Raw genomic sequence first — 16407 nt, forward strand, 5'->3', positions numbered from 1 at the left:
GTTGTTGAATAACTATCAATTTATTAAAAACAAAGTTTATTAGAAAATAACAGTTAAGTTAGGTGCAAAATATACAGGAGAATGCAAAGGTTAAGCGGCCGTTGGATGAGCGATGACCGACGCCATGTTTTTTCAAACGATGGTGAAGGGAAATGTTCTCAACCGCAAAGACGTTGACCAGTCAAGCATATTCAAGTAAATACTGAACAAATCACAACAAATTACAACACGATGCATTGATTACACGGGAATGCTATGTTATGGGAGACCATTTAAGAATCACCGCTTTTCTCCATCTAACTTATCAGAAATTGGCCGAAATATCTTTCCATCAGAAACTGCTCAGCGCCACCTCATGGCAACAAATGAGATAAAACAGTCATTCAACACTTATGACGCTAGTTATATATTGAGCTATATTTTCTGTTTGCAGATGTTACTTACAACTCACAATTAACCAAGATCGTGAAAGCAAACAACACTGCCAAGTTGCAAATTATCTTCTCTGGAAAAGAATAAGTGTGAAAACACTTAAATATAGAATCAATGACACAATTCAAGGACACTATAGCATATGTCCTAATATATAAGTTGACTAATAAACAGCATATAGAAATCTATACGCTATATTCTTCCACAGTGAGTCAACACAGCATATGTCTGAGGGCCAGGTACAATACAATCAAAGGTAGCATATCGTTTGCTAAAGACTTTCTCCCACACAAGTGGAAAATTAATCCAGTTCTGGAATTCGGCAGCAACTACTAAAGCACCGAAATAGTTGGCGCTCAATCGGTGACATGACCAGACCTCCATTTGGTAATACTCAAGTTGTCCAGAGAGGGGGACAGGTTCTGTTCTAGTGTGGTTAATTGGATGTTTGCAAAAGCTGACAATAAATTAAATTTGCTCTGTGAAAGACTGCTTAGTCCTAGAAACTGCAGCTAAATAACAGACTTGAATAATCTTGATTAGATGGTTCAAAAATTATTTTACTGCTCAGATATTACGGTAGTGTACACGCACAATGTACATGAGATATTTATAAACACCCTTAAATGACTCTTTATTTAAGGCTGTGCGATGAAAACAAGAATATCAAAAAGAGTTGAGGTGGCAGAAGACCAGCGCCGTCGGTCAACCACAGCTATTATGGGATGTGCATCTTTAGAGTTTTCCGTTTGTATCCAGAATCATGCTTGTTTCGGATCAACTTGTTAATTCCTATAACCTCCGACCAATAAAGGAAACCTTCCTTTAATGATAACAACCTAACTCTGAAGAGCTATACCGTTGTCAATACACGTAATCAATCAGAGTTTCGGATTTGTGCCCAGCCAAACCCACTGTAGGATTGGTGTTGAATGGTAAACCGAGAAGAGAAGGCAGTGACCTTTAGGTACGCTGATGATTAGCTGACACACATCCAGCCGGTTCAACCGTCTCTAGAGAAATAAGTGGGTTTAAGGCAGGAGGGGATTTGGTTGCGTTGAACTGAATCTGAAATGAGCTCTGTTGTTAATGAACAATGTCGAAAATAAAAACCAAGCAAAAGAAAATAAATCTTTAGTTTTAAATAAGAGCAAGTAAAGTGGGAAGGTCGGGTCGTGGAGCACCTAGTAAAGTATTTCAAAACACACACACACACACAGCCCGTCCCCAACTAGGTCCTCAGTCTGTGAAGAGCAGGCAGCACACCAAGCAGGCAGCACACCAGCGGAAACGGTCAGTCCATCCTGTCCGCGGGCCGGTCCAGATGGGGTGGGCAGAAACCCCGGAGCAGGAGCAGGAGGAAGAGGAGGAGGAGGAGGAGCCAGCAGTCTCCCCCTCCTCTCACACCTCGGCGTCCAGACCTCCTTAGGAGCTCTCCAGGGCGTCCAGGACCTTCATGATCTGCTGCTTGATGACCTTGGTGGCGTCGCCAGCGTTGGGGATCAGATACCTGAGGGGAAGGGGCGAGCGTTAGCAACACAGAGCCAACAGCAACGCAAATAGAAATGACTGGACCTGACTGATCCAAGATGAAGTAATTGTAAACAAAAGATAGTATTGTGGACTGAGAGGTTGTTAAATGGCTCCTGCCTGTTTATTTTAATGCCCTGAAGAAATGGAAAACACAAATATGGCTTAAAGATTAACCCTTCAAAAACACAAGACGAATATTCACCAAGTGACAAAAAAAAAGAAGAGGAAAGGTTAAATTGGACAACCAAGCCAGTGACCAGCTACAACAACAGTCTCACAAATGATTACGGGTCTTTGGGCACACAAGTCCCTCAATCAACTCTGTAACCGAGCATAGCACGTGACTGGGGAGCTGACATCACCACGCACCTCTCCACTGCGGAGATTTCCACGCCGGCGGCGTTGTTGTTGCCGAATTTGAAGGTGATGAGTTCCGGATGCTTCTTCTTGGAGGTGATCTTCACCACCGAGTTGAGCGCCTGTCTGGACTGGATGTAGGCGAAGCCTTTACGAGACGCGATCTCCCGCAGGCAGAACATGTGTGTGGCCGTCACCAGCAGGTGGCTGGGAGGGAGGGGAGATGGAGGGACATGGTGGCGGGGTTAGACTGATGGTGCGGGGCCACATGGGGAGTATAGTTCATTTTTGGACACACACGCACAGGCCAAATTCTAACACACAGATCCTTCAACTTTAAAAACACAAACGCGCAGATCGTCAAATTCTGACACGCAATCACGCACACGCACACACACACACACACACACGTTATGATTTAGATTTTTGGGCCTTGCCCCAGGACACGGCATGTCCAGAAGGAGGCGCCGAGGACCCACCTGGGGAACATGTGGCCGGTCTCCTTCACCTCGTCACAGGGGATGTGGTGCTTCACGTCGGGCTTGTTGGTCCACGTCTGGAGGTTGATGATCTCCTTCCGGTCGTCATCCGACGTGGACGAAATGGTCTGGAAGGGAGAACAAAAACACAAAAACACACCCACGACTCGGATCAGCGATTCCCAACTGGGGGAATGCGTACTCTCGAGAGTAAATGAGAAGGTTCCCAGAGGGGCACTAAGTAGGAAGGGTAGGCATTTGGAGAAACAATCCTTAATGGTTTCAATAAACAGTAATCTCGTTATTGAAAGTATTATAGATATTTCTTCAGCTTTTATGCCTAGCTTTAGCATTAGGTCTGCCTAGCCTTGTGGGTGACTCGGCATGGCAATGAGGGCATGGGCAAAGTGCCCGATGGTTGCCGGGTAGGTAGACAGACTGGTAGGCCATCCAATCATCTTGAAGAATTTCTTTGCTGATTGTTAGCAATGAAGACCAGAAATAGAAATATGCCTCAACTCTTCTGCCAGAATGCTATGATGCCATCCAAAAGTGCAGGAGTTGTGATCAGGACCCACCTGTATCGTACTCCTCCTCGTCACCGATGCTGAATACAGGTTTGACCCCTCTGTAGGGCTTACCCACCCGGTCGTTGCTGCTCACGTGCCTGTTGTGTGGGAGGGATACAATGACGTCAACATGGAGGCCAGTGATGTCCCCGACGGCCATGTAGCACCATTAAGTATGAGCAAGTATGCTTTTGCTGCTGAAAACTTTAAAAGAACAAAAACACACTGGACTTGGCTGTGTGGATCTAAAGGCTTAACGGGGTGAAGACATGCTTATATGAAGGCTAAAACAACTTTGCTGAGGTTACCACCAAAAATACTCCCATGCTAATCATTCTATTCTGCATTTCTATAGATGCTTTTTTGCAACCTAGAAAATGATTATAGATTTTTTTGTATAGATTAATCTGACAAATGCATAAATAAAGAGAGAAAGCTCTTTTTTTGTAGCTTTCTTTTAAAAAAGTAAGATTCATATTTTTAAAATCAAACACAATTGGCAAGAATTGCACCTTCGTAAGGCAGACATCTCCCAAGACTAGTGAGAAGTTAATCATTAAACCCAAAACATGGTTAATTCGCGTAAGCGAGACGGACAGCTACAATGTCGAGACTAAGCTGTTAAAGACAAAGAAAAGGTTTAAACAACATTTATACTGTGAAGACCACAAAGAGGTGCATGGTAAGTTATTGTGCAACATCCAGGGCTTTATTGACTGAGTTCAGAGGTCCATTGTGACACAGCCTGGCTTATCACCATTATGACGAACCACGAGATGGGATGCAGAGATCTGCTTCAACCTTCAGGCAACCAGCGGTATTGTTAAAGTTAGACCCAAACTAGCTCATTTGGTCAGACGGGGAAAAAACAGGCAACAACTACAGTTGAACTCGGATGTTATGATGTACGTTTTGAAAGAGGAAAACGACAACAAACACTAGCTACCGTGCGTAAAGCTACCGTGGATAAGTGACTACCGGATTTCTGAGCGGTTAGTATAAGCAAAAGGAAAGAGATAGCTTGCGTGTTTTCAAGTATCCACATCTGTGAACCTGTTATGAGAGTGAGGAGTGAGGACAGATGTTGGAACCAAGCATGCGACACCGTGGCACAGGTCATTAAAGGGCCCCCATGTTTTTACCACTAGATGCCACTGGGCCAAAAATCATATCCATTTGTGACATCACAAATGGTGAAGCAGTCTCTCACTTGTGATGTCACAAGGGCACAGATTTTGAAATGGCTTGTAATGACATCTCAGCCTGGCACCTAGTGGTAACGATAGGGGCCCTTTAAGATTATGAAATTGTGGTTGTGTAATGCAGAGGGGGGGCCCCTGAGGACCTGTGAGGGGCCCCAACAGCCAGTGGTGGACATGCTAGTGAAGTACAGCACGACGCTTGGCAACTCTTACCGATCAGGGACAGCCTTCTCTGGCCAGGGCAGAGTGAAAGACATTCTAGTGTGGGATAAGGCACATGGTTTGGTCAGGGACTGTGGTCATGGGTCGCTCGAACTGTGTAAAATAATGTGCACAATATGCCCGATAGCTATGAATGATGGCCATTGTGTGTTGTATTTTAAGGAGAAATGTATTTTAAGAATGTGGATTCATTGTTGAAGAGCCTGTAAAGACACGATACAGGATGTCCTCCACTTTAAAACAACATGTTTTAAAGTGAAAAAAGAAATGTTGTGAAATCGTAAATATCTAGATCATATTTCAAGACTTCTGGAGTGTAAGGCAGGAGCTCACCTGTCCACAGGTGTGGCGGTGTTCTCGATGAAGCTGATCATCTTCTCCTTGACGTTGACTGACTTGGACTTCAGGGCAAAGGTCATCTTGTTGACCAGAGACTTGACCCCTTTGGCGTCTCCGGGGCTGCCGAGCGACTCACCCTGTGTGACCAGAAGGGGATCATCATGAACTCTGACCTGTCTGTCCCCGTCGGTCTGGTGTTTTTGGGCCCCTTTTGGACCATCAAGTGTGATGTTGATTAGAAGCTTTCCACTTGTGACATCAGAGTGTTCACAGAGATGCATGATAGATCATCCTAACACTGTGTAGGCTGACTTCCACTTGTAATGGCACCATAGGCTCAGTTTTAAAATAGTTTGTGATGGCTATGCGACAAGAAGATGAATATCATGACAAAACATGCGCATGTGAGGCTGATAAGCCATTATCAGCCATTTGAAAATTGATCCACTGGCAAAACGCTCACCAGGGTGAGTGTTCGGCCAGAAGTTAATTCCGCCTAGCAGTTTGTACCAACGCTCTGAAATAGTTTGAATTGGCTGATCAACATCACACCTGGTTGTCGGATAGTGACCCTTTATATCTTTCAGCTTTTTTGTAATATAAGAGAGTCCAATTACATATGCATGTTGCGGTCTGCAACATCAACAACAACAACAACAACTCAGTTTCTGAGTTGATGTCACAGGCCGCTTATGGAAGAAGTACCCTTTTAAACCAAACAGCAGAGTGTGAGGGAAACCCCTTTAAGCAAGGGGGGGAGGGGACTCACGTCGGCTGAGCTGAGGCTGCTGTGGGACCCCGAGGTGCTGACGATCCAGTGGAGGTAGGACGAGTCCAGGCCCTCGATGTTCATGTCCACCAGGTGTTGCTGTAGAGCTGCACAAGAAAGAAAGACAGACAGACAGACAGACAGACAGACAGACAGACAGACAGACAGACAGACAGACAGACAGACAGACAGACAGACAGACAGACAGACAGACAGACAGACAGACAGACAGACAGACAGACAGACAGACAGACAGACAGACAGACAGACAGACAGACAGACAGACAGACAGACAGACAGACAGACAGACAGACAGACAGACAGACAGACAGACAGACAGACAGACAGACAGACAGACAGACAGACAGACAGACAGACAGACAGACAGACAGACAGACAGACAGACAGACAGACAGACAGACAGACAGACAGACAGACAGACAGACAGACAGACAGACAGACAGACAGACAGACAGACAGACAGACAGACAGACAGACAGACAGACAGACAGACAGACAGACAGACAGACAGACAGACAGACAGACAGACAGACAGACAGACAGACAGACAGACAGACAGACAGACAGACAGACAGACAGACAGACAGACAGACAGACAGACAGACAGACAGACAGACAGACAGACAGACAGACAGACAGACAGACAGACAGACAGACAGACAGACAGACAGACAGACAGACAGACAGACAGACAGACAGACAGACAGACAGACAGACAGACAGACAGACAGACAGACAGACAGACAGACAGACAGACAGACAGACAGACAGACAGACAGACAGACAGACAGACAGACAGACAGACAGACAGACAGACAGACAGACAGACAGACAGACAGACAGACAGACAGACAGACAGACAGACAGACAGACAGACAGACAGACAGACAGACAGACAGACAGACAGACAGACAGACAGACAGACAGACAGACAGACAGACAGACAGACAGACAGACAGACAGACAGACAGACAGACAGACAGACAGACAGACAGACAGACAGACGTTAAGCATAGCTTTATCAGGATGATATAATAATATACATTTATATAGGCTGGGGTCCTAAATATTCCTGTATAAACATAAATTAAGACAAAATAATGTATATTAAAAAAATATATATATATAGAAAACACATACAAAAATCTAATCTTTAACTGCACTCACCCATGAATCCGCCTTTTGCGATGCTGACGTATTCCTTGTTTTTCTGCAATAGAAGGTGTTTGATTAGTGAAGGAGGTGACCGGAGATAGAGGACAATGACATAAACGTGGTAGCAATCTACCCAAATGAGCTTGATTTGACATCGAATTGCTTAGTTCAAGAATGACCGACGGGTCCTGCGTGTAGTCGTCCCTCTGACCTGCAGGAAGTGAGCGAGCACCATGTTCATGTACATGTCCTCCTCCTCGCGCCCGCTGCCCATGAAGCAGAGGTGCTCCCCGCTGGCCACCGACCCCGACTCCAGGGACTGCTTCTGGGCCTCCAGCAGGGACTTGACCGACAGCGCAAACTCTGACGGGTTCCGCAGCATCTGTGAAGAGCGGCGCGCGAGAGAATGAGTGGGTGAGGCGGAGAGCACTTTATTTTGCATTCAATTTGAATTTATTTGAGAGGCTGAGAGAGAGAGAGAGAGAGAGAAGCGGAGATACTGACCAGGTCAGAGTCCAGGTGGAAGGCGGTGGACAGGTGTCCGGCGTTGTACTGCTCGGCCGGTCTACAGTCAACCACGAAGAACCGCACGCCGTCCTACAGGAGGCACCAGCACCACGGTCAGAGACCCGGTCAGCCCAACCCGGTAGACCTCTCTGTACACTGAACTCTAACTCAACTCTACCAGGGGGGGGGCTAGATCTACTGCAGAGACCGCTGCAGATCATACGATGTACCTGATATGCTTTGTCAGTTACTATTTCATAACTGTTTGGTTGTTTTTTTGCATTATTTCTAAGCTCATTTAAGAAAACATAATTATCTTTAATGGTACTGCCATTCTGGGGCAAGAAGGCGTCGCGTTTAATCCAACACGACTAAGACCGTGAGTTACAGATGCATGGCATTGATGAGCAGGTATTGGGTCGGGCCTCAGACCAGGTGGGACCAGGTGAGAACCGACGAGACCAGGTGAGACCAACCTGCTGGTGCTGGTTGGCCTGCAGGATCTCCGGGACGGAGACAGGGAGGCAGAGGGCCTGGCTCAGGTCCATGTCCTCCTCCTTCAGGGCCACCAGACTGCTGCCAAACAGGTTCTGGTTCTCCTGGGGGGACGACAGAGCACCACGGCAAGTCAGACTCCTTCCGCATTTTAGAGAGAATGTGTGAAATGTCAGAGAAGATGTCTCCGAGATGTCCAGAGAAGACATAACACATAATCTAAAAGATAAAAAAAATATTTATATAAACAGTCATCTTAGTAAAATAAGGCTAAAGTACAAAAGAAAAAAGATCACAGTATACAAAGATCACTTTTTTATTTGTTGATTGTGGTACGAAATAAAAATAGATTTCTTTGAATATATGTGCTGTACTCCAATGACCTGTTAAATCCTGGAAAAGGTGGATTACTAAAAAGCAATGATCACATGGTCAGAACTAACCTGTTTAAAATCATTTGGGGTGAGATTACCAGTTCCTTTATTGACGATTTGTGATTTGTTATTGGAATGGGTATTGGTAGTAAAATAACTGGTCTCTGCGGTTTCCTGTGAGTGTCTGGCCTACCTTTCGGAGGGACAGAGGGGTCTTGCTGTAGTAATACTGGGCCAGAGATATCAGGTCTTCAACGTCCTCTGTCTCAAGGAGAGCTGGAGACTCTTCCAGCATTTCTGCAACACACCAACACATACACACACACACACACACACACACACACACACACACACACACACACACACACACACACACACACACACACACACACACACACACACACACACACACACACATTAGCTCCTGTCCCTCGGATGCCAGCTGATCAGGGATCTGCTCATTAGACTGTCAAAGAAAGGATTATGACGAAAGAGCTCCTCTTTCACATGGTGAGGAATACATAGAGAAGATACACCTACTCATATGTGGTGGTGAGTACGTCAAGATACTTACTCATCATCTCTTCTCTGCTGGTGGCTTCCTGTGAGAGGATGGATTCTCTGAGGAACACAACACACACTTCATATACACAGAAACATGAACATTCATGAATTATATTAGAGGTTTTCATTGTCTTTCATTGGAGTTTTAAATTGTACATAAAACCTTGGTCTCGGTGCACACCTAACATTTATTATTATAATTATTATTATCAGTTATAGGAGGTCAGGTTAGGGTTAGAGTGGGTAGGTTAGGGCTCAAGTGGTTAGGTCAGGTTAGGGTTAGAGTGGGTAGGTTAGGGCTCAAGTGGTTAGGTCAGGTTAGGGTTAGAGTGGGTAGGCTAGGGCTAAAGTGGTTAGGTCAGGTTAGGGTTAGAGTGGGTAGGTTATGGCTCAAGTGGTTAGGTCAGGTTAGGGTTAGAGTGGGTAGGTTAGGGTTAAAGTGGTTAGGTCAGGTTAGGGTTAGAGGGTAGGTTAGGGCTAAAGTGGTTAGGTCAGGTTAGGGTTAGAGTGGGTAGGTTAGGGCTAAAGTGGTTAGGTCAGGTTAGGGTTAGAGTGGGTAGGTTAGGGCTAAAGTGGTTAGGTCAGGTTAGGGTTAGCGTGGGTAGGTTAGGGCTAAAGTGGTTAGGTCAGGTTAGGGTTAGAGTGGGTAGGTTAGGGCTAAAGTGGTTAGGTCAGGTTAGGGTTAGAGTGGGTAGGTTAGGGCTCAAGTGGTTAGGTCAGGTTAGGGTTAGAGTGGGTAGGTTAGGGCTAAAGTGGTTAGGTCAGGTTAGGGTTAGGGTGGGTAGGCTAGGGCTAAAGTGGTTAGGTCAGGTTAGGGTTAGAGTGGGTAGGTTATGTTGAGAATACACTCACTTGGCGTTGACTAGGATGACAAGCATGAGGAAGAAGACGAGGAAGGGGTCACCCTGCTGGAGGTAGTTGTCCCACAAGGCCTGGGTCACTGGAGCAAGGCAGTGGCTGGCAAACAGACTGCCCAGCTGAGGACACGCACGCACACACACACACAGGTTGATACAAACCTACACATACACACAAACAGATACTAACACTCTCCAGCTATGACCACTGACGCACTCTGATTTATCAACACACACGAGGAGAGAGCCTGGAGGACAGAGCCTCGAGGAGAGAGCATAGAGGACAGAGCCTCGAGGACAGAGCCATAAGGAGAGAGCATGGAGGACAGAGCCATGAGGATAGAGCCATAAGGAGAGAGCCTGGAGGACAGAGCCTGGAGGATAGAGCCATGAGGAGAGAGCATAGAGGACAGAGCCTCGAGGAGAGAGCATAGAGGACAGAGCATAGAGGACAGAGCCTCGAGGATAGAGCCACAAGGAGAGAGCCTGGAGGACAGAGCCTCGAGGACAGAGCCTTGAGGACAAAGCCTCGAGGAGAGAGCCATAAGGAGAGAGCATGGAGGACAGAGCCTCGAGGATAAACCTGGAGGACAGAGCCTCGAGGAGAGAGCATAGGGGACAGAGCCTCGAGGACAGAGCCATAAAGAGAGAGCATAGAGGACAGAGCCTCGAGGAGAGAGCATAGGGGACAGAGCCTCGAGGACAGAGCCATAAAGAGAGAGCATAGAGGACTGAGCCTCGAGGACAGAGCCATAAAGAGAGAGCATAGAGGACAGAGCCATGAATAGAGCATGGAGGATAGAGCCTGGAGGACAGAGCCTGGAGGAGAGAGCATAAAGGACAGAGTGTGGGAAACAGAGGGTGGACAGAGCCTAGAGAGCTTTGAAGAGAGAGCATGGAAGACAGAGTGTTGAGGACAGAGCCTAGAGGACAGAGTGTGGAGGATAAGGCATGGAAGACAAAGCCTCGAAGCTTAGAGAGCCAGGACATGATGTGGAAGAGAGCGCATGGAGGATAGGCGAGAAGTGGACATTTGTACCCAGTTGATGGCGTAGGAGTCGGGGGTGATCTTCTTGGTGTCCAGGAAGGAGCAGAGCTCGGGCTCATGGTACTGCAGCAGCAAGCTGCACAGGTGGAATGGCCGGCCCTTCTGCACACAGTCCCTGCAGGGGGGGGAGAGACAGAGAGTCTACAACAAAGAACCAGTCTCTGCAGGAAGCTAGAGGGGTCCAAACATAGACAACACAAGAACCAAAATAGAACAAACAAAACCACACAATCACTGGAGGAGGAGAGGGAGCAGAGAGCAAGGTCAAAACAAAAAAGTGTGTGTGTGCGTTTGTGCGCGTGTGCTTCACACACAAAAAGAAAATCACAGTGAAGAATACATGGAACCAGTTGATGTTCTCTGCTGATTTGCAGTGTGTGTTGTATATAAACATGTTTACCAAGGTCTTACAGAGTCTAATCCAGAGTACACATTCTGTACAATGTGGTGGGGGGGAGAAATACAATAGGGGATCAGACAGGCGGTCAGACGAGACACAGGCATACAGAGAGACTAGGAGAGAGAAAAACCAGGCAGACAGAAGCCTTTACAAACAGGCAGCCAGAAAAACTAGCCAGACAAATAACATGTGGAAACCAACGGATCCACAGATGGACGTGCAGGGCGAGACAGACCGGTGTCTCCCCTGAGACCAACAGACAGGCAGCCGATGTCTCACCTGGGGATGTATTTGTTCATGATGGCGTAGAAGCAGTTGTACAGGTCGCTGCGCGGGAGCTGCAGGCCCAGCAGCGGCTTGAGGAGGTGGGGCCAGCTCAGCTCCGACGTGAAGCTGATGTTCCTGGACTTGCAGTAGAAGGTGATGACCGCCTCCACGTCCGACACCAGCTCTGCGCGCTCCTGCTCCGACACGCCCAGCTGGTCTACACACAGGGAACAGAGCTCTGGTTAACACAGACCCGCATAGTGTCCACTAGGGTGTCCTCCTGTGCCCTTAAACATTAAAGCCTTTGGAGCAAGGGAGTTGTCTTAGGGGTTAAGGGTTTGTCATCTAAAGTGGGCCTCTGAAAAGCCTGTTGAAGCCCATTGTCATTGTACTAGAAAGGGCTATACTAATGAAGTTGGCTTGATTTGAGGCGACAGGCCGGACTCACCGATCAGCTGCTGGCTGCGGTTGTGAATGAGCGTCTGCTCGGGGAGATCAAGGACACCGTCCCAGGGAGAGAGGCTGTCACCCTTCCCAGCCACGTTCAGAGCGATCTGGCCAGGCAGAGAGACAGAGGTGAGACTAGGGGTCACAGTGCAATGGTAGGAGAGATACACAACAGGGCTAGGGTAGTGAGAGATATAACAGTTGATCCTTTTCCACTGGGCGTTATTATTGTTTATTAAAAGGCTTTGTTGAATGCGTGATTCTGATTGATCAATTAGGTCATTCAGCCATCTGTTATTTCTGTATTGCAGATCGCTGCTACGAATAAAATACTGTTGCTATGGGAGCTATTTTCAACTTTAAAATAGAACAGACCTTCTCTTGTAAGTAACCGTGTAATAAGCGTGATAATGTACAGAGATCCGGTCATTATCCATTACATAGAAACTAATTAGAAATAATTGACTGGTCCATGACCACGTTTACTACCTGAAGCAGCTAAACAGCAATATAGGCTTGTGCTTTAATTTAGTCACACAGTAAATGGCATGCATTCTTTTACAGTTAGTAAATACAGCGTACCACCCTAAATAAAACAGTGGGTATGTCTGAATGCAAGGACAATGTAAAGACACATTCCTTCTACGGTCCCTACGTATTTGTTCTGAACAAAGGCTGCCTGTCTTTCCAGTCAGTCTGCAATTCTGCATGTCAAATAGTTTCACTTCCACAAACCCCAGATAGTCATCTGGGGTTTCTGGGGACTAGGGATGGGCGATATGGCCTAAAATCCATATTGCGATATACATTGCAGCATCTTGCAATAATGATATATATCACGATATAAAATCATAAAATAACCGTTTCAAAACAGGTTACATAGACTCTAAGGAAAGCCAAACTGCTAAATGTATTTAAAAAAAAGAGAAATATAGCATTTCATTTCGAGAACATTTATTGTGAAACACTGTAATCATTCAACATAATGTTGCAGATAAATAAAATTAGTATTGGGTTTCTTTCCTTAAGTGCAAACCATTCTAAAAGGCACTACACTTAGTTTAAGTCCTTGGTTCTTAAATGCCACCCAAGATGCAGAGAACAGGAAAAACTGGTGTCTTTTTAGATAAGGAACAGACACTGACAATTAGGGATGGGCATGATTAATTGATGATCGATCATTGATTGTTAAGATTTTAGTCGATCACGTGATATTTTTTATCGATCAAAAGGAGGTTGACCCAGCCGGAGAGGTGGTATCGGAGACGTTGCTCAACATGGAGCAAAGAGGAGACGGAACGTCTATTGGATATTTGGGTCCGATATCCAAAAGACATTCCGTCTCCTCTTTGCTCCATGTTGAGCCACCACCCGACGGTCCGACAAAAGAAAGTAAAAAGTATGCTGGAAAACATAACATAAAAATGCCGATGCATTTAACACATTCCGAGTCAGGATGAGGGAGAAGGAGTAGGATCGCTCCGCAGATCAATGTTTATCACGCTGGATATCCATGATTGTTTACTTTCACCGGTGCTTCCCCCCCCCCCGGACCTTTTTGTCCAATGATTTAACGTTCTTTGCACACATGCAGGTTTGTTGACAAATTCTGGCACTGTTGCGAAAATTGCAATGTGAAATGGAACCGCACCAAACCAAAAATTAAACATTGTATTTTGCGTCATCAACATGCATTATCGCGGTAGAGCGATAGAATTAAAATCTATCGTGGGCCATTTTTTTTATCGTTTATATCGTATATCGTTTATATCGCGCATTACTAAGTCATACATGTAATTTTATGTGTCGTAACATTGGAACTGTTTTGCTGGTTTAAAAACTTAAACCAGCAAACTTAAACTTAAAAAATATCTAATAATCAAATAAAAAAAAGATTTATTTGTCAAAATAAATTATTACTTCATTACCAAAATCAAAGAAATTATGCATCTGTTGGAAAAGGCTCAATACATCATTTAATTTATTTATTAAAACAACCTTTGTTCAGCTTCCCCTACTGCAAATTTCTTAGTAAATGGTTTCCAATCTTGACATTTCATCCCACCACTAATATTTCTTAAGTTCTACTTAAGAAATATACTACTGGTTTAGCAAGACATGCCCTAAATGCTGTATAACATCTTCAAGTAATTAATGCTATTCATCGTGCTGCCTGTCTTCATATGATATCTACCTCCTCCACATCGTAATGTCAGACACCCTGCTGGCCTTTGACCTCCACAGGGCTTCCAATGACCTCTCACCTTCCACATCTTCGCTCGTTGTTGAGGTGGGATCACCTCCTCCTGGATCAGGTTCTTCTCCATCTCGATGTCGGATCCAGAGTCCAAGGCCTCGGCCAGATCCTGGTCCCTAAAGCACCAGACAAAGTCAACCCCATCTTGGTTATCCCACTTGGGCTCCGAAATGCAGGACATCATGAAGCCGAGCAAAGAGTGTTACTCACAGTTTTAGAACAACAAAGCTGGAGCAACCAGACCATTGTTACTAACAGTTTTAGAAAACAAAGATGTGGCTACCAGACCATTGTTACGAACAGTTTTAGAACAACAAAGCTGGAGCCACCAAACCATTGTTAGTAACAGTTTTAAAACACAAAGCTTGAGCAACCAGACAATTGTTACTAACAGCTTTAGAACAACACAAATCTAGACAACCAGACCATTATTAGTAACAGTTTTAGAACAACACAAAGCTTGACAACCAGACCACTGTTACTAACAGTTTTAGAACAGCACAAAGCTGTGGCTACCAGACCACTGTTACTAACCGTTTTAGAACCACACAAAGCTTGAGCAGACCCATTATTCTTATAGTTATAAAACCATACATTGTGCTAGGAAACGATTCACAATCACACAAAGTTAACTTTACATCGCTCACTCAAGTTATGCTAGCTTTCAATTCCATTACATATATGAATGAAAACATATACATAAATATAAACAAAATACAAATCCTAGGAAAATGTAATTCTCCAGAAATGTTACTCGTCCGGATAGAGTATCCAACATGTAATATCTCTAGCAGATAGAAGTACAGAATCCTCAGACTAAGACTAAATCTATAAGATGGAGAGACTCCATGTACAACTGGTCTTACTGGTAGTAGTTTATTGACTGCTGATAAATAATGAATGTGTATTATTAATGACATGTAATAATAAAAAAAAACTATTTGTAAAGCACAAAAAATACACTTACACACTACAAAATACAAACAGACACAGCAGATGGCAATAACACACCGGGTATAATCCCACCATGTAACACTGTTATACTAGGAGGATAAATTCAAACATAGATGTGACGAGTTCCATCATGTAACACACTGTCTTACTAGCAGGATAAGAAAACATAGATGGGACGAGTTCCATCATGTAACACACTGTTTTACTAGGAGGATAACAAGTAAAACATAGATGTAACTAAACTCATCATGCGGGTAACTTTATTCAGAGGTGAAACTGACACTTAATGTAACATGCTATCTTACTAGGAGGATACAATAAGTTATACAGCCAGTATACGGTATTGAAGGTACATAATAACCACATTTATCCCAGGCCGATCAAACCCACAATGGACCCACGTTGGAGACAGGAACTAAACTGCATCCACGGCCAATAACACTATTATTATGATGTGTTATTGCAAAACAATGAAGGAAAATGATCCAAGATAATTAGCAATTATGAGCTTATGTGGCTAGCTAGCGTTGGGTTGTCTGACACGTCAACTCGTATCCACACACACATAAACATACAGCGTCTCCACCAGGTGAACACGAACACAATCGTTGAGGTTGGACACGGCATGAGTGCGACCTGACTACACACATCATTTGAAGTTATTTTTGTTATCATTGTGCCTAAGCATCGACTCACCAAGTGGCGAGCAGAACTTCCTCCACGGCGTCCGCCATCGTTTTGTTGTGTTGACGCGCCACGTCACAGCACACGTGACAAGCAGACCCGGATGAGACGTAACGTATGTCACGTGATATAGCGGACGATGGGGCTAATTATTTTAATTAGGTGAAGAAAACGATTATTTCTCGACAGGTCACTTTCTTTCAGTTGTACAAGTTTGCAACGTTTGCACTATTATCAGGTCCATTGTTAACCTTGCAATACATTTATTGTAGTTATCCGAGTTGTAAATTAATTGGTTCAAAGTGGGCTGTTAGATTCATTATAGGATATAGTTGGTTTTTCAAGGACATCAAGTATTTCATAAATTGAAAGCCTGTTATAAATCAAGAAAGAAAATACCAACTATTTATATAAACACTTTTTAATTAATACACTACAAATGATACCATTCTAGAGAACTACAGAATAAATGACT

General features: G+C 44.8%; 1 protein-coding gene across 1 annotated transcript; it reads right to left on the reverse strand.

Annotated features, from left to right (window-relative positions):
• Positions 1–19: 19 nt before the first annotated feature.
• tbc1d23 (TBC1 domain family, member 23) lies at positions 20–15995 on the reverse strand. Its single transcript, XM_079740400.1, is given in 20 exon segments — positions 20–1942; positions 2335–2529; positions 2802–2927; position 2929; positions 3380–3468; positions 4786–4830; positions 5128–5270; positions 5903–6009; positions 7091–7133; positions 7290–7460; positions 7583–7675; positions 8062–8184; positions 8648–8751; positions 9029–9075; positions 9871–9995; positions 10915–11038; positions 11603–11807; positions 12039–12144; positions 14302–14410; positions 15945–15995. Coding segments are annotated over 20 exon segments (2079 nt in total). The 5' UTR covers positions 15983–15995; the 3' UTR covers positions 20–1857.
• Between the last annotated feature and the right edge of the window lie 412 nt (positions 15996–16407).

This window comes from Pollachius pollachius, assembly GCF_949987615.1.
Source record: "Pollachius pollachius genome assembly, chromosome: 7".
Lineage (NCBI taxonomy): Eukaryota > Metazoa > Chordata > Actinopteri > Gadiformes > Gadidae > Pollachius > Pollachius pollachius.